This window comes from Sarcophilus harrisii, chromosome 1 (assembly GCF_902635505.1).
Source record: "Sarcophilus harrisii chromosome 1, mSarHar1.11, whole genome shotgun sequence".
NCBI lineage: Eukaryota > Metazoa > Chordata > Mammalia > Dasyuromorphia > Dasyuridae > Sarcophilus > Sarcophilus harrisii.
Genome location: NC_045426.1, coordinates 56,673,352 through 56,701,123, shown reverse-complemented (window position 1 = coordinate 56,701,123; position 27,772 = coordinate 56,673,352). Strand labels below are relative to the sequence as shown.

Here is a 27,772-nt window from a genome sequence, read left to right as displayed (position 1 = left end):
GAATATGACACCTGACAGTCTCCTGCTGGCCCAGGGCCTTTCCCTCCACTTTCCGGGACCCAGAAGCACAGGCACGGATGCGCCCACACAAGGAGTGTAAGCACTCGGCCGGACACCTGACGTTTTTGATTCTGCCTCCGAATCCTCAGTCTCGGGCGCGCTGGTCGGCCTGATTTTGCCCCTCTTTGTCTCAGTTTCCTCATTTAACCAACGAAGCCCCCCAGGACACACAGGGCTGCACCTCTGGACGCCCGCCTTTGCTTGCCCTGGCCGGAGCTCGCTGCTCAGTCTGCCAGAATCTCCTTGGTCCCTAAGTCTCGGGACGTCGCCTCGAAGCGGCGGGCGGAGGGAACGCGGGGCCGGGGGGCCGGGATGCCGAGTTCACGCCCTGCCCCAGATTCGGGCTTGCTGGGTGACCCCGGCCTTTCCTTCCCAGTGACTCGGTTCTAAGTCCGGCCCCGAGCGGGGACTACGCGAGCCCTGTTAGCGTCACTGCTGCTGCGCTGTACGTATTCCTGTTGATTCGGACGATTGGGGCTCTCCCGCAGCCCGAGCAGCGCAGGCACACAGTAGGCAGGCACACAGTAGGCAGGCACACAGTAGGCGCTTAATAGATGACCCACTTATTGAGCGGCTGGATAAACCGCAAGAGAAGCGCAGCTCAAAGATGGGGAGGTTCCTTGTCTGGGCCCCGCACAGCGAATAGGAGTTAGTGTTTCTTTTTTTGAAGGGCTTGGCCCAGAATAACCCGAAGGTTGTTTGGGGCGCTTCAGGCTCCGCCTTCGCCGCTTGGCTGTCTCTCGGTACGTTTCCTCGCACTAAGAGCATAAACCTCTCCGCCCAGCCTCCCTCCAGGATCGCGGCGGAGGGCGTCAGGGGCCGCGGACAAGCAGCGCGCTCGCGGCACCCCAGGCGCCTCCCAGACCGCGCTGGTGACTGCTGGCCTGCAGGAGCCACCCACGCTGTCTCCTCGCGCCTTGCAGGGCAGACGGCTTCTGCGCATGCTCCAGGCTGGGCGCTTTCAAGAGTGAGGCCGATTGTCGGGGGGGGGGAAGTCTGGGAAGACGAAGCCCCGAATTCTCCCTCACCGATAACATCATTGGATCGCTGCCTAACCGTCGCTATTTTCTTATTTTCAGGAACTGGCCATTTCTGAGGGCCCTGTGTGGGGATTCGGAAAAGAGGGTTCCCCCCCCCGACCCCGCCCCCCTGTTACGCAGTTTGGTTTTCCCGGCTCCGTCCGAACTGGAAGGCGCGCCAGGGCTGCCGCGCTGGGCGCAGGCGCGGAGGCCGGGAGTTGACACCTCCGGGCTCGGCCCCCGGCTTGCGGGCCCAGAGAGGCCGGGAGGGTGTCAGCGCGCACGCGCACGCGCACTTAGTAGCGTTCTCGCTGCGGTCCCAACTCCGCTCCCGGAGTCCGTCAGGCGCGGCCCCTCTCCCGCGGCCCGGGGTGCAGCAGTCCCGTCGGAGCTTCTTCGGTCGCTCCGGGCAGCGGTCCCCGGGAGCGGCCTCCGCCCCGGCCGCGAAGGTGGGGGCGGTGCTGCTCCGCGTCGCCTCCGCTGCCCGGACAGCGCCGCGGCCCTTGCCGGCGTCCCAGGAGGGGGCGGACGCGGGGGACTCGGACCACAGCGACCCGTTCTCGTTCCTGGGCCCGATGCAGCCCACCGGCCACAGCCGCCTGAACCCGGAGCCGCGCGAAGACCTGCGGCGACGGCTGTGGCGCCTCATAGAGACCAACCGCGTGATGATCTTCAGCAAAAGCTACTGCCCCTACAGCACCAAGGTGACAGCGGCGCGGGCCGGGGGCGGGGCCGGGGCAGGACCCGGGCCGGCTGCGCCGGGGGCCGCGAACGGCCGGGAGGGGGCGGGGCCGGGGGCTGGGGGGGGGGGGGGGTAAGGACCCGGGCTGGCCGGGTTAGGGGGCCTTGGATGGCTGGGAGGGGGCGGCACCGGCGGGGTGAGGACCCGGGCTGGCTGGGCTAGGGGCGCCTCGGCCTCAGCCCGAGGCCGGGAGGGGCTGGGGGGCGGGGACCAGCTGGGCGCTGGGGTGCCGCGCTGCCGGACCAGGCGCTGTAGGGGGTGGGGGGTAAGGGTCCGGGACCAGCTAGGGGTTTGGGGCGTGGTGAGAACCCGGGTCAGACGGGGTAGAGGGCGCAGGGTGAGGGCCTGGGCGGGGCGCAGTTGGGGGTCGGGAGGGGAAGACCCGGGCGGGACGGGGCTGGGGGAGACCCCGGCGGATGCGGCGGAGCACGTGGCTCCCGGAGCTGGGTAGGCTAAGTGACCGGCGGCCCGGACTCCGGCCCAGGAGAGACGAGGACTCTGCCCTCGGGCGGCCTGAGGCCGCGCCGGGAGGGGGCGCAGGCAGGGAGCCCCGGGCCGGATGGGGGTGCCAGGCAGTGAGGACCGGCCCTCGGGGGCCCTAAGGCCGGGCCAGGCCCCGGGGATGGCGCGAAGCTGCCAGCGAGATCCGCCCTGGCTCCAGCCTCTCCCGGGGCTTCCAGACCAGCTTTCTCGCTAGCCCCATCACACACCCTCCGCTCTCTGGCAAGGGGCGACCTCGAGACATTTCCCAGACCCGCCGGGCCGCCAGAGAGGAAGATGGGCGGCCAAGAGGTAAAGACGGCGCTGGTCTGGCCCGTGCGCCGTGCCGGTCATGCCCGAATGGCAGAGCCCTTGGGCCCGAAAACGGGAGCCGCTGAGGCTTCTCCGGGCTGTCCCTCTGCGGGGCTCGCCCATGGTGAGTGTGTGGTGCCTGGGTCTGCGCCCTCCTCTCGGCCCTTCTGGAAGCCTCGTCGCTGCTGTTCCCCCAGACTCTGCGCTCGGCCCAGCGATGAGTGCCTGGGGTGGGCCTGGGCCTGGGCCGAGGGAGCCCGCGGTCGTGGAGAGAGTGACTTCCGCTGGGGACAGGTGGCAGAGCCTCGGGCAGGGCCTGCACCGCGGAGAACAAGAGGTCTGTCGGGCTGCGGGGAGCGTGTGCTGGCGGAGAAACAAAGGGAGGCTCGGAGGTGCCCCGAGCCGGGTCCTGAAGCACAGGGCGAGATGGTGCCCAGGAGCCCCGTGATCCGAGGGAGGAGGGGCGGCATTGGAGCGGGAGAAAAACAAGGGCGATTGCCTTGGGCGCAGAGAAGCCACCCCCAAGTCTCCTCACGTTGGCTCGTGGTTTTACAGAGTTTGAAGGCTCACAAGCCGCATTTGGTCCTGAGAGTCTGGTGAAGTTGGTGAGGTTGGTGTCTGCCCTTGGCAGGCAAGCCCACTGGCTCGAGGAGGCTTAGTGGCCCGCCCGGTTCCGAAGCTGATGTTAGAAGTCAGGTTTGAATCCAGGTCTTCCGCTGCCAATTGGTGTCTGACTAGATGAAGAGGGCACGGAGAGGGAGGATGCGAATCAGCATTCTAAGATTTTGAGCGAGAGTGTGACCTCTCTTAGAGAAGCAGAAGGGAGCGAGCAGGGGCTGTGCGGACAAGACAAGGGGTTCTGTTTGCTCGGTCTTTATTTAGTTGGTTTTAAACCCGAAGAACTGACTGTCCAGGTAAGAATGAGCCAGCAGGCAGTTGGAAATATATATTGAAGTGTCTGGGGAGAGCTTGGTTTTGTTTAAGTGCTTAGTAGCCTCTGCTAACGTTTATAGAGGTGTGTTGCCCTTACAAAACATCTGCTGTCCATTATCTCAGTTGACGTTCCAACAGCTGTTAGATAAAGATTGGGGAGTGTTATTTACAGGTGAGGAAGCTGAAACCCAAAGGTTAAATGATACTACCTATTGTTGCATATTACCTAGTACTGCGTTGCTGTTAATTATTATTGCATACTGTCTATTAAGTGATAAATCTTAGATTTAACTGAGATTTTTAACTCCCAAATTTTGGCACCTTTCCCATTCTTCCACACTTATTTTTGGTCTTCCCCCACAGAGGTTTTTTTGAATACTGTTATTTAAAGTATTAGCTGTCTGTTCTTCTCAACGATGTGTTATTTACAATTTTTGAAAAAAAGTATTGGCTGCATTTTGCAGAAGATTTTGTTATGTTCAATAGGTGAAACATGTTCTCTGGGAACATGGCTGTACTAATTTTGAAAATCATCGGGGAAAATCATTCATTTTTGCAGGTATTAATTTTCATAGCCAACTTTTCAGGGATAAGGAACTAGTATTTGTTTTGTCATATGAAGTACGTTCCTGTTCATAACCAATGCAGAATGCCTCATAGGTTTTTCTTAGCTTCAAAATCTGCTTTTCAGTGAGATAGATCCAATTCTTTATTTGAGAGAGTCATTTTAATTGTGGGTTACAAGTAACTTAATAAACATGTTTATAAATTCAATGTGCTAAAAAAAATAGGTGTGTTCTACTGAAGCCCTATTCTGATAAAACATCATGTTACAGAAATAACATTTAGTTTTTCGAAGGTCATGTTTTCTAAAATACAATGGAATTGCTATATTTGTGGGTGGGAATAATAAAAATAATCAGAAAATCTAACAGCTAACATTTATATAATGCTTTAAGGTTTACAAAGTACATTATATTTATTATCTCATTTGACTCTGGCAGTCTTGGAGCTAGGTGCTGTAAACCCTCATTTTGCAGATGAGTAAACTGAGGCTGTCAGAGGTTAATTGATTTCTCCAGGGTTCACTGTAAGTGTCTGAGGCAGGATTCAGATTTAAGTCTCCTTGAATCCAAATCCCTTCCAAAGAAAGACTCCAATTCCTATCCTATCTGGTTGCCTACATAATACTGAAAACCAACAGTCACTAGTCAATTCAAATATACTAGTTCATGGCAAAAATTAAATTGGTTTGGAATTTTTTAAGGAGGTAAATGAACATTTTCTAACTTCTTAATTATTAGTCATCCCTCCCTCTCCCCTGTCATTCATCCCTCCCTCTCCCCTGTCATTATATATTTATGTTGATTATATCTTGTATTTATTTTGTACATATACTGTATTTACCTATCTATGAACATATAATATCTTCCAGTAAACTGTAATCATCTTGAAGAAGGGGTGTCACTTTTGGGAATATATCCCCAAAGCTTAACAATACCTGGCACGTAGAAGGTACCTTTATTGACTTTTTGTTAAATTATGTTCTATCTCAAATTCTCAATTCTTTTAGAATAATATAAAGTCTGGTCAAATTTACCAAATGTTAATTAAATGCTTCTTATGTGCAAGACATTGATCTATCTCTTCTACCCAATTTTCCCTTCCATCCAACTTCATCCTGCTCAAAATTGTTTTTCAAAAGACAATAATATACAGGTAAAAGCTCTTTAAAAGAAAAATTGGTGTTATTTTCAATGTTTTATTTTAGCAATTCACATTTTAATTAGATTCTATCATAAATGTCACAATTCTTGATCCTGAAATTTATTCTAGCAAATTTTTGTTATAGGTAAAAGAACTCTTTACTACTTTGGGAGTAGAATGTAAAATCTTGGAACTTGATCTAGTTGGTAAGTAAAATATTTAGCATGTAGTGTTTATATGAAATTTTTCTAAAATGTATTATTCACTTATTACAAGTAAAGCAGACAATTCTGGTCAGCCTTTAGCAATGCATTTTAAAGGCAGTGAATCAGCATGGGTTAGAATGCAGAATATTTCGTTTCGATTTACATTTTTACATTTTTAGGATGGAAAAGGATGCAGAATGACATAAGCTTCTAATTTGATAGCAGTGTCTTTTAAAGAAATTCTTTTATTCATAAGCCTAGATAAAGCAAAGAAAATGGAAAGAAATCACCCTTGTTGCCAGTCCTTCATGAATACTCATTCATTTCTTTCTAAATTACCCTTGAGGATTCCTATAAGAGATAAGGTTTGAGACAATATTTATATAAATTTAAGAAGTGAGATAATTTTGAGCTGTTGGAATCTCAGGTAGGGTGTGGGGGGGAAGTAGGGTTTAGGAAGAGAAAATTCTATTTTTGACTTTGTTTTGCTTTTTTCAAATGTAGTATCATAGAAGCATTTTCCTAATTAATACTAATTTGGTTGAAATTTTGTTCATTGGCTTTTACCAGAAAAATTTATTTATATTAGTATAATTAGTAGATTTTAGAAGAAAAGCAAAATCTACTAACTCTCATTTCTTCATTTATATGAAGTTTTTAAGGCAGAATCACCTCCATTCAGAATCTTAATTTTTTATATACTTGATTTTAAGTATGTAGTTTGAACTTAAACTTGTATAAAAAGACTTCAGTTCATTTCATAAAATCTTTGAAAATTTTCTCAGTGTCTTTAACTTTTTATTCCTTAGATGATGGACCCAGGGTTCAAGACCTGTTATTGGAGATAACTAGTCAGAAGACAGTACCTAATATATTTGTGAATAAAATCCACATGGGTGGATGTGACAAAACTCTGCAGGTAGGGTGCTTTACTTTGAAGCTTAAACTTGAGTGAATGAATTGCGATAATAATCCTTAACATCAATAATACTGTAATTTAAGAATGCTTGTCAGGCAAAGCCCATCAGCAAGAGATAGAAAGAGAAATTCCATTTAAAATAACTATAGACAAAACAAAATATTTGAGTGTTTACCTGCCAAGACAAACCCAAGAACTATATGAACACAATTACAAAATACTTCACACAAATTAAGAAATAAACAATTGGAAAAATATCCGTTGCTCATGGGTGGGCCAAGCTAATATAATAAAAATGATAATTCTGCTTAAGTTGATCTACTTGTTCAGTGCCATACCAGTCAAACTGCAAAAAATTATTTTATAGAACTATGAAAAATAATAACTCATCTGGAAGAACAAAAGGTCAAGACTATCAAGGGAATTAATGGAAAAAAAAATAAAAAGGATGGTGGCTTAGCAGTACCAAACCAAACCAGTACATTATATAGCAGCAGTCATCAGAACCACTGACTAAGAAATAGAATGGGGATCAGTGGAATAGATTAGATACACATGACACAATAATCAAGGCTTATAGTAATCTAGTATTTGATAAAGCCCCAAACTTCAGTTTCTAGAATAAGAACTTACTATTTGACAAAAATTGCTGAGAAAATTGGAAAATAATATGTCAGAAACTTGACATAGACCTACATTTCACATTCCATATAAAAGGTCAAAATGGCTATATGATTTGGGCATAAATAATGATACCATAAACAAAATAGGAGAGCAAGGGAAAATTTATAAGATTTTTGGAGTAGGGATGAATTTATGACCAAAGAAGAACTGGAGAACATTATGAAAGGTAAAATGGACAATTTAGATTATATTGAATCAAAAAGGTTTTGTACAAACCAAAAAAAGAAACGATTAAAAGGGAAGTATAAGTACAAAGCTGGGGAAAAAAAATCTTTACATCCAGTGTTTCTCATTTTTAAAATATATAAAGAACTGTGTCAAATTGATAAGAATACAAGTTATTCCCTAATTGAGAAATGGTCAAAGGATATGAATAGACAATTTTCAGATGACAAAATTAAAGCCATTTATAGTCATATGAGAAAATGCTCTAAATCACTTATTGATTAGAGAAATACAAAGTAAAACAATCCTGAAATACCACTTCACACCTCTCATATTGTCTAAAATGACAGGAAGAGATAATGATAAATGTTAGAGGAGATGTGTAGACCACAGACAATGGGGGAACTTTAGATGCTGAATGCTGAGCGAAATAAGAGAACCAGGAATGTATTGTATCCAATAACAACAAGAATGTGTGATGATCAACTATTACAGACTTGGTTCTTCTCAGTAGTTCACTAATCCAAAGCAATCCTAGTAGACATTGGACAGAAAATGCTATCTACATCCAGAAAAAGAACTAGAGATATTGAATATAAATAAACACATGCTATGTTCACTTCTTTTTTCTGTTTTTTTTTCTCTCCTTTGGTTTTTCCCTTTTGTTCTGATTTTTCTCTCCCAACATGATTCATGAAGCAATGTGTGTTTAAAAAAAAAAAGAATGCTTTTCAGGAAAAAGGGGAGGCTGAGCCCTAAAACAAAACAAACAAAAACTCAAAAACTGACACTTGCTTAGAATGGAGAAGACAACAGTAGTGATGGCAGTAATACAGGAAGGTAATTGGACAGCTTCATGTGAGTACTTAGGGGAGTACTGGTTACATTCCCAGTGTTTGAAGAAAGTCGTTATGACTGACTAATAAATCGGTTTAAAAAGTGAATAAGGAAATCAGAATTCTGTTTAAAAGCAGAATAAGAATAAAATAAGGTTAGATCAAATAGTGATAGATGGTAGTTGAAGATTAGCCAGGTGAAGACAGTTTATACTCCATATTTCAATATTTTTAAAGGTTCAAAGGGAGTTGGGGCAAAATGTTATATATTTTTTAAAGAAATAGTTTATATTAGTTCAGTAGTTTTTGACAGATTATAATATATGAGAAGTTCTTCTGTTTCCAAGTTGATGAACATCTATTATTCAAAATTTTCTATCACCACAAAAGTAATCTGTTAAAGCATTTAACAGAATCAGTAAGCAAGCATTTATTAAACAACGGTTATGTGCTGTGTACTATGCCAGGTGCTGAGGATATAAAGTCAAATATGGAACAATTCTTGCCTTCAAAGAGCTTATTACATCCTATTGAAAGAAATAACACATACCCTTACAGTAAATTTTTAAAAAATGAATACAAGGCAAATGCAAAGTAATTTGAAGGAATAAGGAAAAGCATATGTAGGAAATGGCACTTAAACTGGGCTTTTAAGGAATTATCCAAAGGAAAGAGGTCAGGAGAGAGTGCATGCTAGTCATGGGGAATAACCTGAGCAAAGGCATGGAGGTGGGAGATGGAATGTCGTGGACAAATTGCAGCAAGTAGGTCAGTTTGACTGGAATGAAAAGTGTGTGAAATTGGAACTAAGAAAGCTGCAAATGATAAACAACTAGAAAGTTGTGCAGAATTGACAAGTTTTTTTTTTTTATAACACATAAAGAACAAGAAATGAATAGAAAAGAAGGGCACTCCTTAAATCCAAATTTAAAAAATCAAAATTCATTTAAATAATGATAGATGATTGAAATTCAATCAAAATTAAGCAGTAGTAGAAAATAGCTTAAATTTAATCAAAGAGACCCTTTATGTATAGATAATTGTAGTTCTTTAAATATTATTCTTTTTTGTGTACTTTAAAAATATGTGATGTTAGCAATTAGTGATTATTAAACTAAGTAAAATATTTTTTAAAAACATTTTAGATATAATATCCATGATTTAGTCAATCAAGTCAGGGTTGGGAGCTGATGTGAAAAAGACAGTAATTTCAATTGGTTAGAACATGGTGCCTCCAAGGCCATAATCATGGGTTTCATTAATTGATTTTACATCAGTAAGACTTTTTTAGGGCCACAGATCCTAGTCTCAACTAGTTCTCTTGTAGTTAACTACAAAGCATTGATCATAAGGGGGTATACTTAATGATAAAATGGCCTAATATAGTCCTGTGATTGCTATTAAATAAACAGCTGAAAACACATGGTCTACTAGACATTATTATTGAATAAACAGCTGAAAACACATGGTCTACTAGACATTATTATTGAATAAACAGCTGAAAACACATGGTCTACTGGATATTATTATCCTCAAAAATAAAAAATATTGGCACTTTATTTTAACTATACAGAAGTCTTGGAAAATGATACTTTCCAGTTGATTAGCAATAGTTATAAAATTTTGGTGACCATTCCAAGGAAAATGTCTTAGTAATCTTCTATAATGGAAGTGGGAACAAAGATGTAGTCTCTATGGCATTTGCTGTCAGGTGATGAAGCACCAGTGCTCTTTGATATAGTTTCTGACAAGCTAGATGCTGATTAATAGCCATCTAGGGAATCCTGCTCATAAAGCTTCCAAATTGGTTGTTTCCTAAAATATTTAGGAAATAAACATTGATTGAAGAGAGTGAAAATGACTAAGATTTTTTAAAAATGAATGTCACTTGCTCTCATATTCATATTAGACATTCTATATAAATTATAGGCTCACCAGAGTGGTTTACTACAGAGACTTCTACAGGATGAGTCAGCGACTTATGAATATGATCTTATTGTAATTGGTGGTGGTTCTGGTGGACTGGCGTGCTCTAAGGTAAGAGAACCTAAAGGAATGGATGGATGCTTCCCTTACTAACTGTTAGAAGCCATTTCTTGGAACTTTCTTTTTTTCTTTGTAAGCTTTCCTGTGAATTTTCTGTTTTAATAGTCAACCTTGATAAGATAGAAGCTTGTCTTTTTTTGTGATGTGATGACATACATAGTTTTGTCTTGTGTTTGAACAGAAGAAAATATTTTGAAAAAACTTAAGATTTTTAATATTTAGCTTTTCTTTTTGTAGGAAGCAGCAGTTTTGGGGAAGAAGGTTATGGTACTAGATTTTGTTAAGCCATCTCCTTTGGGCACAACATGGGGTAAGCTGTTTTGACTCTTTGTGTTTAAAATCTCACTGTCACCAGAGTGATGTCTGAATTCCTTGTATTATCATTGTCAAGTCTTCCCCATAGTGGGGAGACTCCTGAATAGCAATTTCTCTGATATTGTTGGCTATCTGAATATAAAATTGTAGAGGGCGGAACTTTGGAGAAGTATACTTGAAATAGTATACTTGAAACAAGGTGTTAACTCAATTGAATTGATGAAATGATGGTTCTCTAGTTCACATAATATATTTAGTACTTAGCATGGTGATGTAATGGTTCTCTAAGTTCACACATAATCAGTATGCTGTAATGATGTAATTACAATAAGGTATATACGGGCCAACAAGGACTGGAAGAGAGACATTCTATCTTTGACTATCCTAGTGGTGGCTCTCCTGCCTCCTGCACTATGGGGGAGACTGGCAGACTGCTGGAAGAAACTGGGGACAGTCAGTCACACTGAGTCAGACTGCTGGAAGAGACTGTGGAGCAGACTGGTTCAGACTGAGAGACTGAAGGAGACAATAAAGACTTTGGACTTTATTCCTGATTATTCTGCTAAAACCAAGGCTAGTCTCAAGGCCCTCCATAAAGCTAGCCCGGACATTACATAAAATAGATTAGGTTTTTGTTTGTTTCTGTTGTTGTTCTATATGTCCTTAATTGAATGAATTTTTCTTTGTAGGATAAAAATTACAAAGAAAACGAGAATATCTTTTAATTGTTTTCAGAATTTTTAGTACAGGATTTTCTTTTGGTTTGATTTTTTTTCTCATATATTTCTTTACCAATATGCAAAAATAAATTCAGGATTGTAAATTTCTTTTTAAATCTAATTTATTTCTTTTGAACTTAAATATCTCTCACAGGAACATTTCTATATACAAAATAGAACTCTATTGGTAATCTCGCTAAGTCCCATGGATTCACAGTTATCATCTCTAGGCTGATGATTCCCAGATTTTATTATCCAAACATTAAATTATCTCCCAACCTTGTATCTTCAGTTGCCTATTGGATATTGAACCAGATGTCCCATTGGCATCTGGTTCAGTCTCAGAACTGAGCTCATTAACTTTGTCCTCCATCTCTCCCCTCTTCTTATTACTGTGGAAGGTACCACCAAGCTAGGTGCCTACCTTAATTCTTGGTCTTTCACCACGCCCATCCATTCAGTTTCCATGACATGTTGAGTCTACCCTTGCAGCCTCTCTCTCTCTCTCCTCAGCTATCACCACTATCCTGGCCCAGACTCCCGTTACTTTACTCCTAGACTTTTGTAGGAGCTTTCTGGTTAATGTCCCTGCCTCAAGTCTCCCCTCCTCCATCCTCCACTTTACGGCCTAGTTGACCTTCCTAAAGGGCGGGTCTGGTTGTGTTTCTCAAACACACAAACACACACTATCCATTCATCTCCAGGGTTTCTGTATCACTTATAGGAGCAAATAGAAAGTCCTCTGGCATTCAGATTTCTTCAAAACTGGGCTCCTTCCTGTCCTTGCAGTCTTTTGACATCATCTTCCCCTCCACATAGTCTGTGAGCTACATACAGTGGCCTTTCATTCCCTTTCTCCCCATACTTTGAATTCTTTCTTCTTTATTTTGGTCTCCATCTTCAGGCCTCCTTGGCTTCCTTCAGATCTCAACTAAACTCCCACCTTCTATAAGAAGCCTTTTCTCATCCCCCTAATTCTAGTGTTTTTTTTCTTTGTAATTATTTCCAATTAATCTTGTCTATAACTTTCTGTTTTTACCTGGTTGTCTGTGTATTCCCCATTAGATTTTGACCTTCTTGAAAGCAGGAACTGTTTCTGCCCTTCTTTGCATCCCTGGGGCTTAGAAAGTGCCTAGAATATAGTAGATGCTTCATAAATGCTTATCTATCCACACTAATTGATAAAGTGAGGATCACATGTGAAACTATGAATCTTGTTTCCATATTGATTTGCTTTTAAATAAGTAACAAACTTAACATGTTTCTTTAAAAGCTGCTCTCTTTTCTGCTGCTTTTTGAGCTTTCTTCTTTCTATTCTTATCTAGGCACTTTTAAAAATGCTTCAGTGACTCTTACTGTTTTCTTTTGTTAATCACCATTGTTCCCTCAACTTTTCTTCTTTCGTTTTCTTCCTCTCCCCCAATTCCTGCATATACAATATCTAATCCACACCACAAATAGAATAAACATCTCAGGTTGCTACCCTACTACTTTTAGGACTCAAACCCAGCTGAACATTGACACTATATCATTATATGCCAATATCAATATAAGTTTGATCCATAAATCCTACTATATTTCACTGAGGTATAGAGATGAAACCTGGGCTTACAAAAGTTGTAACAAAGCAGAGTTACAACCCTGATCTTCCCAAACTGGAAAAACTTTGAGACTGGGCCTTTTGTCAAGGCCAGCCTTGTGAGGTATGTTTAATTTTTTAGTGCAGCACAGGTTAGAATACCATCTGCTAAAATGTATAGATAGGAGGTGATCTGTTTTAGTTAAAGAGGCATCTGCAGTGATGAAATTACTGATCCATAAGCAGACCACAGTGCTGCAGTATAGTGGATAAGGGCATTGGACTTGGAGTTAGAAAGGCCTATGTTTGAATCCTGACCCTTAACCTTTAGCAAATCAAGTATCATCTCTGCAGTTCATTTCCTTCATTTACAGAAATATCTGTAGTGCTTCACCATGTTGTTGTGAAACTCACATGAGAACACATGCCAAAGGCTTTGCCAACCTTAATTCATTGTCAGAACCTGCCTTCCCCAAGGAGATCCAAGGTCCATCTTCCTCCCCCGTCCTCCCATTTCTGACACTGAACCAGTTTCCATGGGCATTCTTCCTTAGATTTGGTATGATATAGTGCCAAGGAAGCCTTCCATCTTTGACCTGATGGCCACCAGAACAGTGATTTTTCAAATTTCTTTTTTCAGAGGAATAGTGAATCCAAGTCATTAATTTTCTTTTATGACTTTCTCAGGATTCAATATTATAACACAGCTTGATTTTTCTGATTTTCTGTTTTTATAAACAAAAAATCCATACTCTTAACTTGATAAAGAAATCATGTCATAGTATATCATCTTACTGAACTTGATGTAGCAGATAGAAACATGCCTTCTTTAACCTGTTTCTGATATTTACTGTTATGTAGGGACCTCTGGGATAATTTGAATATAAATATTAATGCTTTGTTGCCTTAGTATGCCCTGTTCTTTGTCTTAGAGTGAACTTGATTGAATCTTTTGTAAGGTTGGTATTTTACTTTTAAATTCGAAAGCCATATTGACAATACAGTTGTCATATGCCTTTAGTATAAATAGATGACAGAGAAACTCTACCTTTTTCTTTATCTTCTAATTGAATGTAGCTCGAGGTATTCTTCATGAAGTTCATATATCTCAGATTATAACTTTCTTTCCCCCAAAAGGATCAACAAGATTTTATTATCTTTTATAAGTTTGATCTTATTCTGTCTAGAAAAACTCAATAATTGATTAGCCCTTTCTCTGAGACCAGGGATCTATAAACTTGTTTTTTTTTTCTTATTATCTTGCTAATTGTATTTCTTTTTTTAATTAAAAGCTTTTTATTTTTCAAAACATATGCATGGATAATTCTTTAACATTAACCCTTGCAAATCCTTGTGTTCTAATAATTCTTTGACATTAACCCTTGCAAATCCTTGTGTTCTAATTCCTCCCCCTTCCTCCCTAGATGGCAAGTAGTCCAATATATATTAAACATGTTAAAATATATGTTAAATCCAAATATATGCATACATATTCATACAGTTATCTTGCTGCACAAGAAAAATCAAATCAAATTGGAAAAAATGAGAAAAAAACAAAGTGTAAGCAAACAACAAAAAAAAAGAGTGAAAAGGCTATGTTGTGGTTCACACTCAGTTTCCACGGTCCTTTCTGTGGGTGCAGATGGCTTTCTTCATCACAAGATCATTGGAACTAGCCTGAATCATCTCATTGTTGAGAAGAGCCATGCCCCTCAGAATTGATCATCGTATAATCTGGATGCCACATATAATGCTCTCCTGGTTCTGCTCATTTCACTTTTGCTAATTGCTTTTCAAGATAGTTGGTGTCTTTTGTAATCGTATGTATTTAAAAACATGCTTCTGAGAAGGCAAGTCATCAAATATTTTAGGGCCTAGTGTTCCAGACATTCTGACTCTGAGGATACAAAGAATGCAAAAGAGTCCCTGTTTTCAAGAAGCTCACAGTCTAATGGGGGAAACAACATACAAACAGCTAGGCCCAAACAGTATAGGCAGGATAAACTGGAGGTCAGCCAGAAGGCCCTGGCATTAAAGGGGATGGGGAAAGGCTTCTTGTAGAAAGTGGAATTTTAGCTGAGATCTGAAGGAAGCTAGGCGGCCAAAAGATGGAGGTAAAGATGAGAGAGGAGAGGACTAAGGCTGTGGGGAGAATGTTGGTGAGAATGCAGAGTCTTGTATGAGAAATAGCAAGGAGGTCATTGTTACTGGTTCCTAGACTTTTTGGAGGGGATTAAGATGTAAAAAGACTGGAAAGGGCTTTGAATGAGAAGCAGAATTTTAGATTTGATCCCAGCAGTAATAACCACTGATGATTGGTGTGTGTGTGTGTGTGTGTGTTTGAGACCCTTTAGGAAGGTCAGGCAGTTGAAGTGGAGAATGAACTACAGTGGGGGGAGGCAGGCAGACCAATCTCAAGTGTGAAATGAGGATGGTCTGCACCAGGGAGCCAGCACTGTCAGTGGAGAAAAGGGGACACACACAAGACTGATTTTGAAGGGAAAATTGACAGGACTTGGCAATAGAAGGGGTATGGGACTAAGAGAGAATGAGGAGTCCAGCTCATAGGAAGGGGGTCAATGCCTTGGGTAGTAATGGGGGCACTAGAAAGGTGTTCATAGGTTTTATTTTACTGCTGAAAGGAATCAGTGACTCCAAAAACGCTTCAGAATTGTTAAGAGTGATAGCTAGGTTGGTATTGTTCTTTAGGGCAGTTATCATCTTTCAATTGCTTAAAACTGCACTAAAATTTCTGGAACACTTTAAATTTCTCCCATGGCAGCAGCATAACACTACCCATACAGTAAACACATAATCCAATGGAAACATTTAAATTATGATTCTCTTTTCTTAGGTCTTGGTGGCACTTGTGTAAATGTTGGCTGTATTCCTAAAAAGTTGATGCATCAAGCTGCCCTTTTGGGGCAAGCCTTACAAGACTCCAGGAACTTTGGCTGGGAGTATGAGGAACATGGTAGGTAATGAAATATCAAAAGGCTAGGAAAGGAAGTAGAGAGTGAATCACTTACCCTTTTTTATCTGAGTGTGAAATTGCTTTTACTATGCATAATATTTGCAGGTGAGAATTATGAAGTTCATCCATAGAGAGTGAAAGTGGGTTGTATTAGGCGATTCAGCCCGACTTCTCCTTCTGTACCTTGTTAGATTACAAATGGAGTTCTGGGAGCCACACTTGAAGAAGATATCCAAAGGGAGCAGAACCTATCCAGAGTAGGCCCCTTAAGCTCAAAGGAGCCAGACACCAAATTGCAGAAAAAAGACAGAAGGCTAGAGCTTCTTCCCTTAGTTAAAAGACCACTTAGAAAGGAATCTGAGACCTGTCCTTAGTCAGCAAAGGGCTTTGAGGCAAGACTCGGGGGACTGCCTTTCATTGTTGCCCAGTGAGGCACAATGAGAATCGATGGGGAATGATTCTAGGAGAGATGATGATTTCTAACAGAGCTGAGCTATGGACTGCCTAGCAAAAGAGGTCCCCCTCCCCCCTTTTAAAATGTCAGTAGTATTTTATTTTCTAAATACCTGTAAAAATAATTTTCAATATTCATTTTTGTAAGACTTTGTATTATAATCTTTTCTCTTTCTCTTTCCTTCCCCTCCCCCAAGACAGACAGCAAGCACTCTGATTATAGGTTAAATATGTGCAATTCTTTTAAACATTTCCATATTTGTCATGTGCAAGAACAAAAGGGAAAAAACCATGAGAAAAAAACAAACAAAAAGTGAAAGTACATCCAGATTTGACAGAGATGTTTATGACAAGAAAATGTTTTACTTCTTTGACTAGGAAAGGATTTGCTAAGTTCTCAGGGAACAATGAACATCTGTTTTTTTAATTATGTTGTTTCAATATTTGAAAGAAAAAGAAAAAAAAAACACACCAGAAGCCCTGCATAGTCCATTTCCTTTATGTGTGACCCCATTCTCACACACACAAGCACATTGGTGCTTTCTGAGCTTCACAGTTTAGAGGATGTGGAAGATTCAGAGAGGAGAGGGGCTGGAGCTAGCCAGAAATATTGGGAACAGGTATTGGAGCAGCACCATGGGGAAGAGAGCAGTGTGAGAGCTTTCTGACTGACACTGAGAGCCCCCTTGGCCACAGCTTCCTCATTTGTAAATTAGTAAAAAGGATCTCTTCCATCTCCAACTTTAGGGTCTGGTGAAGAATGAGTCTTTTAATTTAAGTTAATTGTGACATATGGTGAACTGTTGGGGTTCAGGAAGCAGAACAATGCTGTGGAAATATCCCAGGTCAGGAATTCAGAGGCTTGGGCACTAGTTTGGGCTTTGCTGCTGATTAAGGGACTGTGACTAGGGGCTAGTCAGAATCCTCTGGGCAGTTCCCTTCAGCACACATCTATTCAGTACCTTATTATGCAAGTGGAAGCTCAAAAGCACATATCTGCCTTCAAAGAGCTTATATTCTTTTTTTTTTTTTAATAGCCTTTTATTTACAGGTTATATGCATGGGTAACTTTACAGCATTAACAATTGCCAAACCTCTTGTTCCAATTTTTCACCTCTTACCCCCCACCCTCTCCCCCAGATGGCAGGATGACCAGTAGATGTTAAATATATTAAAATATAAATTAGATACCCAATAAAAGAGCTTATATTCTACTAGTTAATAGAGTTTATTAAGAACAAGAAGGACAATATTTAAAAGTAATTATTGGACATGAGTCTTATTTTGTAAATTAGTGGCACCTCTCTCATTGATAAAATATAACTTTTTTTCCCCTTTCTTTTCCCATGCTTATTGCTTAGACACATCCCACCCCCACTCCCTAAATTTGGCCCACAATTTATCTCCAGTCTTTTCTTCCCAACTTTGGGATACCATATCTCCAAGTTCTATTGTAACAGTGCCTGCAGGTTCATGAACACACTCATTTTAAAGGCCCAGACTGAACAAGTTCCTGCAGTTGTTGGCTGGTGGTGGTAGTTTTAATTAAGGTGAAAGCTTCTACCACAGTTTGTCCTAAATCTTAAACCTTTGGGGGAACTTGTTAAGGAAATGCTAGTTAGGAAAGGGTAGTGACTCAAACATTTGTGGATTCTTTTTGTTGTTGTTGTTTATAAAGACTATCTCCTGATCTCATTGAGACTGAAAAATAGAGTTTCTATGGGCTTAATGCCTCTGCTGATCAGGACTTCTGATCTTCTCTATTTTATAATCTTGGCCAGTTTTCTCCTCCTTAAGCAACCTGGTGAGCCTTTCCTTCTGAAGGCTTACCAATTCTGAAGCTTAACTAAGTGTAGACACTCAATCTACAGCTCAGAGCTCTTGGAACTCAAGGGCATCTGCAAACTTCTGCCTCCTCCTTAGTTGGGATTACAGGTGTGTACCTGATGTGGGGATTCATCACCACTCAGAAAGTAGTAAAAAAGCAGTTACTTTTTTTTGCCTGAGGCAATTGGGGCTAAGTGACTTGCCCAGGGTCACACAGCTAGGAAGTGTTAAGTGTCTTGAGGTCACATTTAAATTCAGGTACTTCTGAGTTCAGGGCTGGTGCTCTATCCACTGTACCACCTAGCTGTCAAATCTGGATGTACTTTCACTTTTTGTTTGTTTTTTTCTCACTTATTTTCCCACTTATTTTTTCCTGTATGTCATGAATGGCATCATTAAACTAAGTTTGATTTTAAATCTAAACCTTACTATTTACTTTTAGTTAAGCACAACTGGGAGACCATGAAAGAAGCAATTCAGAACCACATAGGCTCTTTAAATTGGGGTTATAGGGTGTCTTTGAGAGAGAGAGCTGTAACATACTCCAATGCCTATGCTGAATTTGTTGAAGACCATAAAATAAAGGTACAGTTTCCATTTTTAATCTCTTGTTTTTCTTTGCTACTATTGCTTGTGTTATTTTAATTAAAATTTTTTGCTATAAGTATGAATTAAGTTAATTGTTTTCACACGGTTGACCTGTTTCCTTTTATCAGAATGTTGATTTTTAGTCTTTTTGCTACTTAAGGTCTTGAGTCCTTTTGGCAAATTGAATAAATTTCATTTTAAAGAAACCTTTTTTCTAACTTAAAAGCTTATTTCTATTTCTAAATTAGATTGTTGTCTTAAATAGCACAGCATGTTTTGTCTGGAAACTACAAAGGGGTAGGATATTTAAAAGAGAGACTAAAGAGAAAATAGTTTTATCAGCGATGTCTTGTAATTTAAGATTTTAAAATGTTTTGTAGACATTAGTTATCAGCACCTATGGGATGGTTGTTTAAACGGTCCCCTTTAAGTCCATTAAGTAGGCTAACTTAATAATGTCAAATTCACCATAAACAGGTGTACTGGTAAATGTTTAACAACAAGCTCTCTGGAGGAAAAATGCCACACTTTTAGGTTTAATTAATATCTCTTCCATCACTTTAAGTCTAGATAATTACCAAAACAAATCAGATTCTGATTTGCAACATTTGTTATTACCAAGGTGTGAATGCCTTGGTTTGAGCTTGCTCCAACAAAGCCCTGCTACCAACCATTTAAATTTTTTGTTCACATTCTATACATGCTCTTATGCTTGCACTGAATTAATACAAAAACTATTTAGCAAATTCTTATTGAGTGCCTACTATATACCAGATTATTTTCAGTACTCCAAGGTCTCTTCTGACTCTTAAATCTCTGTTTATAATCCTGATATTTGTGTGTGCGTGTGTGTCTATGCATATATACATATGTATTGTGGTTGCTGGCTTAGGCTGTAACTTTGTGTGTGTGTGGGTTACTACATCATTGGATTTCTCTTTGCAGCACATGTAATGTAGTCCACAGAAATCTGATAGTGTATATTTATATTTCCAAGAAAATACACCTGCTTTCAGTTGTTTCCCATTTTGTTTTTCCAGGCAACCAACAAGAAAGGAGAGGAAACCTTTCATACTGCAGGGAAGTTTGTCATAGCAACAGGTGAAAGACCCCGGTATTTAGGAATCCCGGGAGATAAAGAATATTGTATCACTAGGTAAGGAGCAATTGATAGGGTACCTTTGCTTTAAATCATATTATCTTCATAATTAGGGGGGAAATCCCATCTAAATTTGAATGAATTAATTTTTGTTTAGGTATAAATGGTTTTGCTTTTTTCCCCATCTAGTGATGATCTTTTTTCCCTGCCTTATTGCCCTGGAAATACTTTAGTTGTGGGGGCTTCTTATGTTGCTCTGGAGTGTGCAGGATTCCTTGCTGGTATTGGGCTAAAAGTCACAGTTATGGTACGGTCCATCCTTCTTCGTGGCTTTGATCAGGAAATAGCGGAGAAAATAGGTGCTTATATGGAAATGAATGGGGTGAAGTTCCTCAGGAAATACATACCTGTGAAGGTGAGTTTGTGGGATTTGGGCATTCTTTCAAAAAAAAAAAATTCTCCTGTACCTTTCATTTTCCTTATTCTACCTTCCTCAAATCAATCAGTCTCTCAGGGTGGAAATCTCATTCTGAATAGCAGTTGCAGATTTTCCATCTAAATTCATAAGTCCAAAGAAGAGGTGATAGTTTCTGAGTTTTTTCATTGCAAATATTCTTCTGGGAAGTTGAAAGTTGTATAAAATGTTGATTCAAGATTTATTGCTTTTTCTTTTTTTTTGGTATAAACATATATTTTATTCTTGTTAGATTCAGCAGTTAGAAGAAGGCACACCTGGAAAACTGAAAGTGGAAGCCAAATCTACAGAAGGGTCAGAAACTATCGAAGAAGAATATAACACAGTAAGTTTGCAATGTAATATATCCTTGTATGTTTTCCAGGGTTAAGAGCCTGGAGAGAAAAAACAAAATTAAATACGGGTTAGGAATATATTCTAGGTAATAATTTATGAGAGAAGCAGTGGTGTAGTGGCTAGAAATCTAGCTTTGGGGTCAGGAAGTCCTTATTTCAAGTTCAGCTTCTGACATGTGCCAGCTGTATGTGCCAGGGTCCTTAGTCTCTCAGTGGTACAAACAACTCTCAAAGTGGTAAGTTTAGGTAAGTTGCTGCTCTGAATAGGTAGAAAGAATTTTCACTCTGGGAGGTCCTCAAATTCCATTAAAATACATAAATCCTTGTGATGTTGAGATCAGGACTTAAGGCCCTCAGTATTACTGTTAATGACATTACTCTACCTGTGAGAGGAAGAATCATGAAGAGAACTAGTGAAATTTCTTGTGTGCTATAATGTTCGTAGGCCAAAAGATGGCTTTGAATCTGTTTTACAAGACATTATTTTAAAAAGGTTTCCTTTATCCCAAGTGTAGCTGGAGCTGTTTATAACAGAGATGAAGACCTACTTTTGGTTCTTTGTACCCAGTGGTGATCATATAAATAAATAGCCTGCTTCTGAACCCATTTGGTTCAGAAAATAATAGTGGCTTGACCACTTATTGGGATGAACATTTTTCTGTTTTCTGACCTTCATAAGAAGGATTCTTGGGGTTAATAGGATTTGACCACTAGTTTCAAATTAGAGGAAAGATAGTAGGTCTGACAGATACGAAATAGAAGGCTATCAAGGAAATTGAGCTGGTATGAAGAAGGTATGGAATCAGAGTGAAGAAAAAAAAAAGTGGACTTCAGAGTAGGTTTACTTGATTGAAGCTAAAGAAGTGAACAAAACAACAAGAAGAGATAGAAAGAATCGACTAGTTGAAGGACTTATAATTAATTGTGAATGGGTTAAGTTTTATAAAGGGCAGTGAGTACTTAGAAACTAACATAACAATGAAGAGTTTTTGGGAAGAAGTGATTTGTTTAAAGTGGCAGATAAAGAAGATAACTTTTGTGGCCACATTTTGGATTGAGAAAAGGCTAAAAGCTAAGGAGGAGTAGGACAATATATTATTTAAATTGCTCTATTTTGTTCTGTATAATATTCACCATTTGACATCTCTACTTCTATGCCTCCTCCTGCTTTTTCCCATCCCCTTCTTTTCTTTCTCTTCCCATTTCCTTAATTTAACAGAATTTATTTCTTAGGCTATAATATGCAGTTTTGTGTTTTGGTTAAGCAGTTATTTGATTTTAAATTGTAAATGTCTTTTAAGCTAAAAACATTTAAATTCATTAAAGAGATAAAACAGATATTGCTAACCCACATATTAGTATGAAACATTTCTTAAACATATTTTTTTTTCTGGACTTAAACACCAAATAAAATGTTCATTTCCTTACTCATAGAAGAACACAAATGGATTATATGTGAAACTGTAGATGTCTGTTATGGACAGTCTGTTTTCTTTTAAAGTGTATCATAAGTTTAACTTGTAGCTCTCAAAGCTGTTCTCATTGTCTGTCCTTTCATATTATGCTTATGAAATGCTATTTTGAATAACTATTTGGATGTTGCTTTCATGTTATTACCATGATATCCAGACCAGGCAAAGTTTATTTTCAATATTGTATTTTTGTTCTGTTAGCACCTTAGAATTCTTAGTCTTGACAATCTCAAGTTATTCAGGGGAAATTAGCTTTAATAGCTAATGGAACTATTGGTAATGAGTAACAGAGGGAATAGATTATAAGTTAAAATCTATGTGGTTTATACATAGTAGCTATTATATCCGTCTAATATATAGGTTTTGTTAGCCATTGGTCGAGACTCCTGTACAAGGAAAATTGGCTTGGAGAAGATTGGTGTCAAAATCAATGAGAAGTAAGTGTATATGACCTTACTGATATTTTACTGGCGCAAAACATTTTCATTACAGATAGCTGCTTGGAAATTAGCACTTAACTTGCAAGGTGTGAAATTACCATGAAATGTTAATCTTTTAAGTTTGTCTTTCAAAAAACATGGTGTTGATCACATCATTACTGATAATCAGTATCCTTATATAGTCACTAAGTCTTTATTGAGCGTATCCAATGTTTATTATTCTGTAGTCTTGCATATTAAATCAGTTATGGAAGTACAATTACTTACTAACTGTGGTTTATAGGAGATAGCCAAACAATAATCCATCTGTAATGCTATAGGGTCCTATGTGGTCAACATGACTCACAGGCCTAGATCATAGAGAGATTCTAGAGATTGTATTGGAAACACTGGAAGTAGGATTGATGTGCCATTTGTTTGATCATCAGTGAATCAATATTTGTTGAGGCTGCAGAAGAGCTTAAATCATTTTAAGCTATGTATATGACTAATAGCTGAGAGATATTGTGGATAGTGCTGGTGTCTGAGTACTGGAAAATTAACCAGGCAGAGGTGGTTTGTGGGACCAGATTCAGATACCCTGTTCCTATGGATAGGGGACCAATTTAATTCGTTTTCTATTATCTTTTTCTCTTTCTGACTCCCCCACCCCCTTCCCATTTGGGGTTTATTAGCTGGGGAATTGGTACACTCAGAAGTAGGCAGGTGGCTTAGGAAATGTAATTTCCATTCTTGTTAGTGCCTAATGGGCATTAAACTCTTTGTGGGAAGATTGCCAAGAAGATGGGATGTGTAAAGTGCCCAATTAATCTCTAAAGTACAGTATATATTTTTATTCCATTAACACGAGCTCAATCATAATTTTTTTATTTTATCCATTTTAATTTAGGACTGGAAAAATACCAGTAAATGATGAAGAACAAACCAACGTGCCCTATGTTTATGCTATTGGGGATGTATTAGAGGATAAGCTAGAGCTCACCCCTGTTGCTATACAGGCAGGAAAGCTGTTGGCACGAAGACTTTTTGGGGGCCGATTAGAAAAGGTGATTGCATATATATTCTTTTAGGTTCTATTAATAGTTTTAGATCAAAATACTTTTGAGTTTGAGTTAACACTTTAGATCAAAATTATTTCACTAGTATCTGTATCACATTGGTAATTGTTGCAAATGTAGAGGAATGTTTTGATAGGCAAAGTGTTTTGAACTATAATTTATATTGAGAACCCAGACACTATACTTCAGTAGATTGGGGACAACTCAATTTTGTGTACCATATAGTACAATTTGACACAAGCAAGTTGAGAGCCTAAGAGAACCTCCTTTAAAATGGCTGGTACTTTGCTATTAATCTCTCAATTTTTATTTAATTCAGGGTAGAGAATTGAGATGCTTGAAAGGCATTTATTTTCAAGTAACTTATTTTCCCAGAAGTCTTTTTTATAACCACCATTAATTTGTATTTTCCATAAAAAAAGTTTGTTGAAGAAAAGGGAAACTGAAGACTACTTCATCCCAAGTTGAATTTGGGGAGCTATGCCCTAGTAATTTATTCTATTTTTCAAATTATATCTTAATAGTGTTTTACAATTTCATCCCATTTTTGAGACTGTCATTCCTAAAAACCAAAAAAGACAGATCATATCATATGGTTCCCTATATCCCTCACAGTATGGATCATAATTGTTAAATACATAGCAGGCACTGAGCTAAATATTTTTAAAATTGAATTAAAATAATACTTTTGCTTAAAATGTAAATACATGTAGATTCTGTTGCTATTTAAAGGATTATAAAATAAAGGAGTGTGTTTTGTGTATCTTTTAGTGTGATTACATTAATGTGCCAACTACAGTGTTTACTCCTTTGGAATATGGTTGCTGTGGATTGTCTGAAGAGAAAGCCGTGGAATTATATAAAAAAGATAATGTAGAGGTATGGCTGTTTAATTACATTAGCTTTTGAAGGACATCTTATTTGTAATTAGTCAGCACCCTCCCTCTTTGTACTTTAAAGCTCATAATAGTTCCCAAATGTTCTGTTGTTTTGTAATGTTTTATTATAATCAATGCTTTACTATAAATCATATTCCCCCTCCAAAAAACTAGAAACACAGCATCCTTTGTTTAGTAAATGAAAAGGACTTTTTAAAACTTAAATTTTACTTTTTTTTTCAATTAACAGGATTTTTTTCCTCTTTCTCCCCACCTCTCTCCATCTGTCTCTTGAGGAGAAAAGAATAGAAAACAAATATGCCTACTTAAGCAAAACAAATTTCTGTATTAGTCATGGCCAAAAATGTTCATCTTTATTTCTCTGGAGTCATGTTTGATTGTTGCCTTGATCAGAGCTCTTCAGTTTTTCAGATGTTTGTTTTTACAGGATTACTACTCTGACATACTCCTAGTTCTGCTCCTGTCACTTAGCATCCATATTTTCAGATCTTCTCGAGTTTTTCTGAACTATCACTTTCTCCATTTCTTACAGCACAGTAGTGTTCTGTACATTGATATACCCTATTCTCAGGGAACTTGGGCTGTACTGAAGAGCTGCTTTCTCTAATTAAGATCTATGGGATCAGAAGACTTAAAGAATAATTACTGTTTGATGATATAACAGAAGATAGAATAGTTAAATCTCAGTGCTCTATTCAGGAAGTATTCAGTTTAATTCAAACATTTGTTAAACACCTACTGTGTCTAGACTGTGGGGAGTACTCTGGACATAAGACAAAAATTAAACAGTCCTGCCTTCAAAGAGTTTATATTCCTCTTTACACAGAGAAGTAAGTAGGCATCTTAGTGGTACGGGAAGGACAGCCTGGACCTGGAGTCTAATTCAAATCCACATCCTGATTCAGGCTATTAACATCTTTGTTATTCTCTATTTGCCTTGGTTTCCTCATCTTTAAAGTAGGGGTAATAATATTAATAATATATTAATAATAATAATAATATCTCACTGGGTGTTGTGGGAATCAAATGAGATAATAATTGTAACATGCTAAGCACCATACCTGGCACATAGGAGGCACTATATAAATACTTGGTCCCTCCTTTTTCTTCCCTTCCCTCAAATATACAACATTTACAGAATGAATACAAAATGATTTTGGCATTTTGTAATTTATAATGACCAAATTTTACCCCACAGATGGGGTAGGAAAATGTACTTCCCTTTGGGTTGTTGGGTTCCCCACCCCCCCATTGTTGTTTTTTTGAGGAAAGGTCATTGGGTAAGGAAGAAGGAAGGGCATGTTTAAATATGATTGACATAAAAACAAAAGACAAAAAAAAAAAAAACTTAAAAGATCTTTAAAAAAAAAATCCAACAATGTAATTTCTGGTATAGACCAACCTGCCAGGTACTATAATTTTTAGCCATTTTCTGAGATATATTATTTGGACTCTGGTGTTGTGGTGTTGTCACATTTTGATAGTTTAGAGATTGGTTTAGAGGATTAAAATTCAATTGATTTGCCATGTATAGGGGAGAGGTGGGGAATGTGTGTTGATGTGGAGTTAAGTTTACAACAGTGTTTTCCAAAATGGTATGCCCCTCTCAGCGAAGATTTTTGAATACACAGGTATTGAGGTTTGAGGTAACCACTATTAACAGATCCTGTATGTATACCACTGTGTTGCTATATTATCATTGTAAAGCTTGTACAAAAAAGGTATTTTAAGATGATGACATTAAAAAGTATTTAATGTAGTTTTTTGTTTATTTGTTAACAATACAAAAGCACATAAATCTGCCTGATCCTCTTTTCCATAGTTGCTCTCTGATGTTTGATGCATGGGCTGGCTCTCTACTCTCCTTTTGCCCCCTCTGTAGCTTGTGCTTCCCAATTGAGGCAGGTCCCCAATTGGCAATCCTTAATAGTCCATGAGTGATGGGGTTCAAGGAAAGCCTGGTTTTTGGATACCATTGATTTCACCTTCCCCAACTTCCATTCTTGGGTGGTGGATTAGGAAATGAGTGATATTCATTTCTACCAGAGTCCATCTCGTTAACGTGGGGGAATGGTTCAAGTCCTCTTGGGAGAGGAGCCCCAGTCTGCAAGCCTTTCTTCTTATTATGTTATGAGGAAAATGTTGGAGACTGGGGCATCCTTTCACTTCGGGCCTTGCTCTTTCAGTAGTGTCAGAGTCTTTCCCAGGACTTATTCCAGGCTCTACCTGCTTCTTTCCACTTTCTAATAGATTGTCTTGTGCACCTTCATTTAAAGATTCTTTTTGTAGAGGATGTGATTTGTATTTATATTAAGTGAATTAAGTTTACTGGGATAGAATTTTAACTGAGTCTTAGAAATTTTTTTAAAGTTATCCCATATTTGACTTAGCTCTTAAGCTTTTGAAAATTAAAGGAGGAAAAAGAAGGTAAAAATGTAGGTATTGGAAAGGTGAGTTTGTCAGGCAATACCTGAAGAGCAGGTGTGCCTTTGTAGATAGTCGGTGCCGCAACTCTAGGGTTCTGAAAGAAACCCTAGAGTTTTTAAAGTTTTTAAAGTTTGTTGTACAGGTCAATTCCTCCTCCCTTTTTAAAAAAAAATGTAAAACATAACTTTTCTGAAAGGATTCTTCTATTGTTTATTTTCAAGAATCTTTTGTGTAATCATGATTAAATGCAGCATATAAATGAATACATTATATAAATATGTACTGTAGTCAATGAACTCTTGTTATCATTGCTCATATTAATCTCAAATTTCTATCCTAAAAGACTTTGCATCAAACTGAAACTTTCACTCTTGATTTACCAATATAATCATACATCCTCCAACTAGTCAGGGTAAGATCAACACTTCCACCTCTTTCTATTGCTGTACATGTTGCATTTGCTTGCCACCCAATAATGGGTTTATGTTTCTGACATGGCTGTTTAGAAGACCAGTAAAGAGGTGAACTAAGTGATGCCTTTCTTCTTCCCAAATGTCCAACTTCTTTCCTTCAGTCAGCGTAACTCTTATCAAACAACTGACAGCTTTGAGAAAATCTGGGTTGTTTGAAGGCTCTACAGAAATCATGGTTGTTTTACTGTGACCACTATATAAACTTCTTAATATTTATACAGTAGGGGTTGGAGTGTGATGCGAAAGATTTTAAATGTTTCCTAGCCACTGGTTATATTAAAAATACAATTACTTCCCTTCATTTTTCCAAAGCTTATTTTCAAATCTGACATTTTTTTGAGTATTCAAACCTAGGTAAGAAATCAAAAAACAAAAGTTGGAAAAATTGTGAATCTGTTATTTCAGGAAGGGTACAGGCCTGAATCTCAAATTAAATGATTTAGAAACTTGTAAATATTTCCCCTCAAAAGAATATTGTCTTTCTTGGAGATTTACAAGAATACTGAATTTGAGTAAACAATTTCCTGCCC

General features: G+C 39.2%; 1 protein-coding gene across 9 annotated transcripts in view; it reads left to right on the top strand.

Moving 5' to 3' along the window:
* Positions 1-1,087: 1,087 nt before the first annotated feature.
* The window catches only part of TXNRD3 (thioredoxin reductase 3), a 32,060-nt gene continuing 5,375 nt past the window's right edge, over positions 1,088-27,772 (top strand). The window contains exons 1-15 of one of the 9 annotated variants that reach the window (XM_031956154.1): positions 2,883-2,950; positions 4,982-5,061; positions 5,399-5,459; positions 6,269-6,378; positions 7,927-8,067; positions 9,993-10,100; positions 10,347-10,419; positions 15,577-15,696; positions 18,419-18,561; positions 19,605-19,720; positions 19,853-20,078; positions 20,371-20,463; positions 22,306-22,382; positions 23,275-23,431; positions 24,215-24,322. In XM_031956154.1, coding sequence (XP_031812014.1) covers positions 10,374-10,419; positions 15,577-15,696; positions 18,419-18,561; positions 19,605-19,720; positions 19,853-20,078; positions 20,371-20,463; positions 22,306-22,382; positions 23,275-23,431; positions 24,215-24,322 — 1,086 coding nt within the window. In that variant the 5' untranslated portion in view covers positions 2,883-2,950; positions 4,982-5,061; positions 5,399-5,459; ... (2 more) ...; positions 9,993-10,100; positions 10,347-10,373. The other 8 variants (XM_031956144.1, XM_031956133.1, XM_031956111.1 and 5 more) reach the window with 8 other exon arrangements.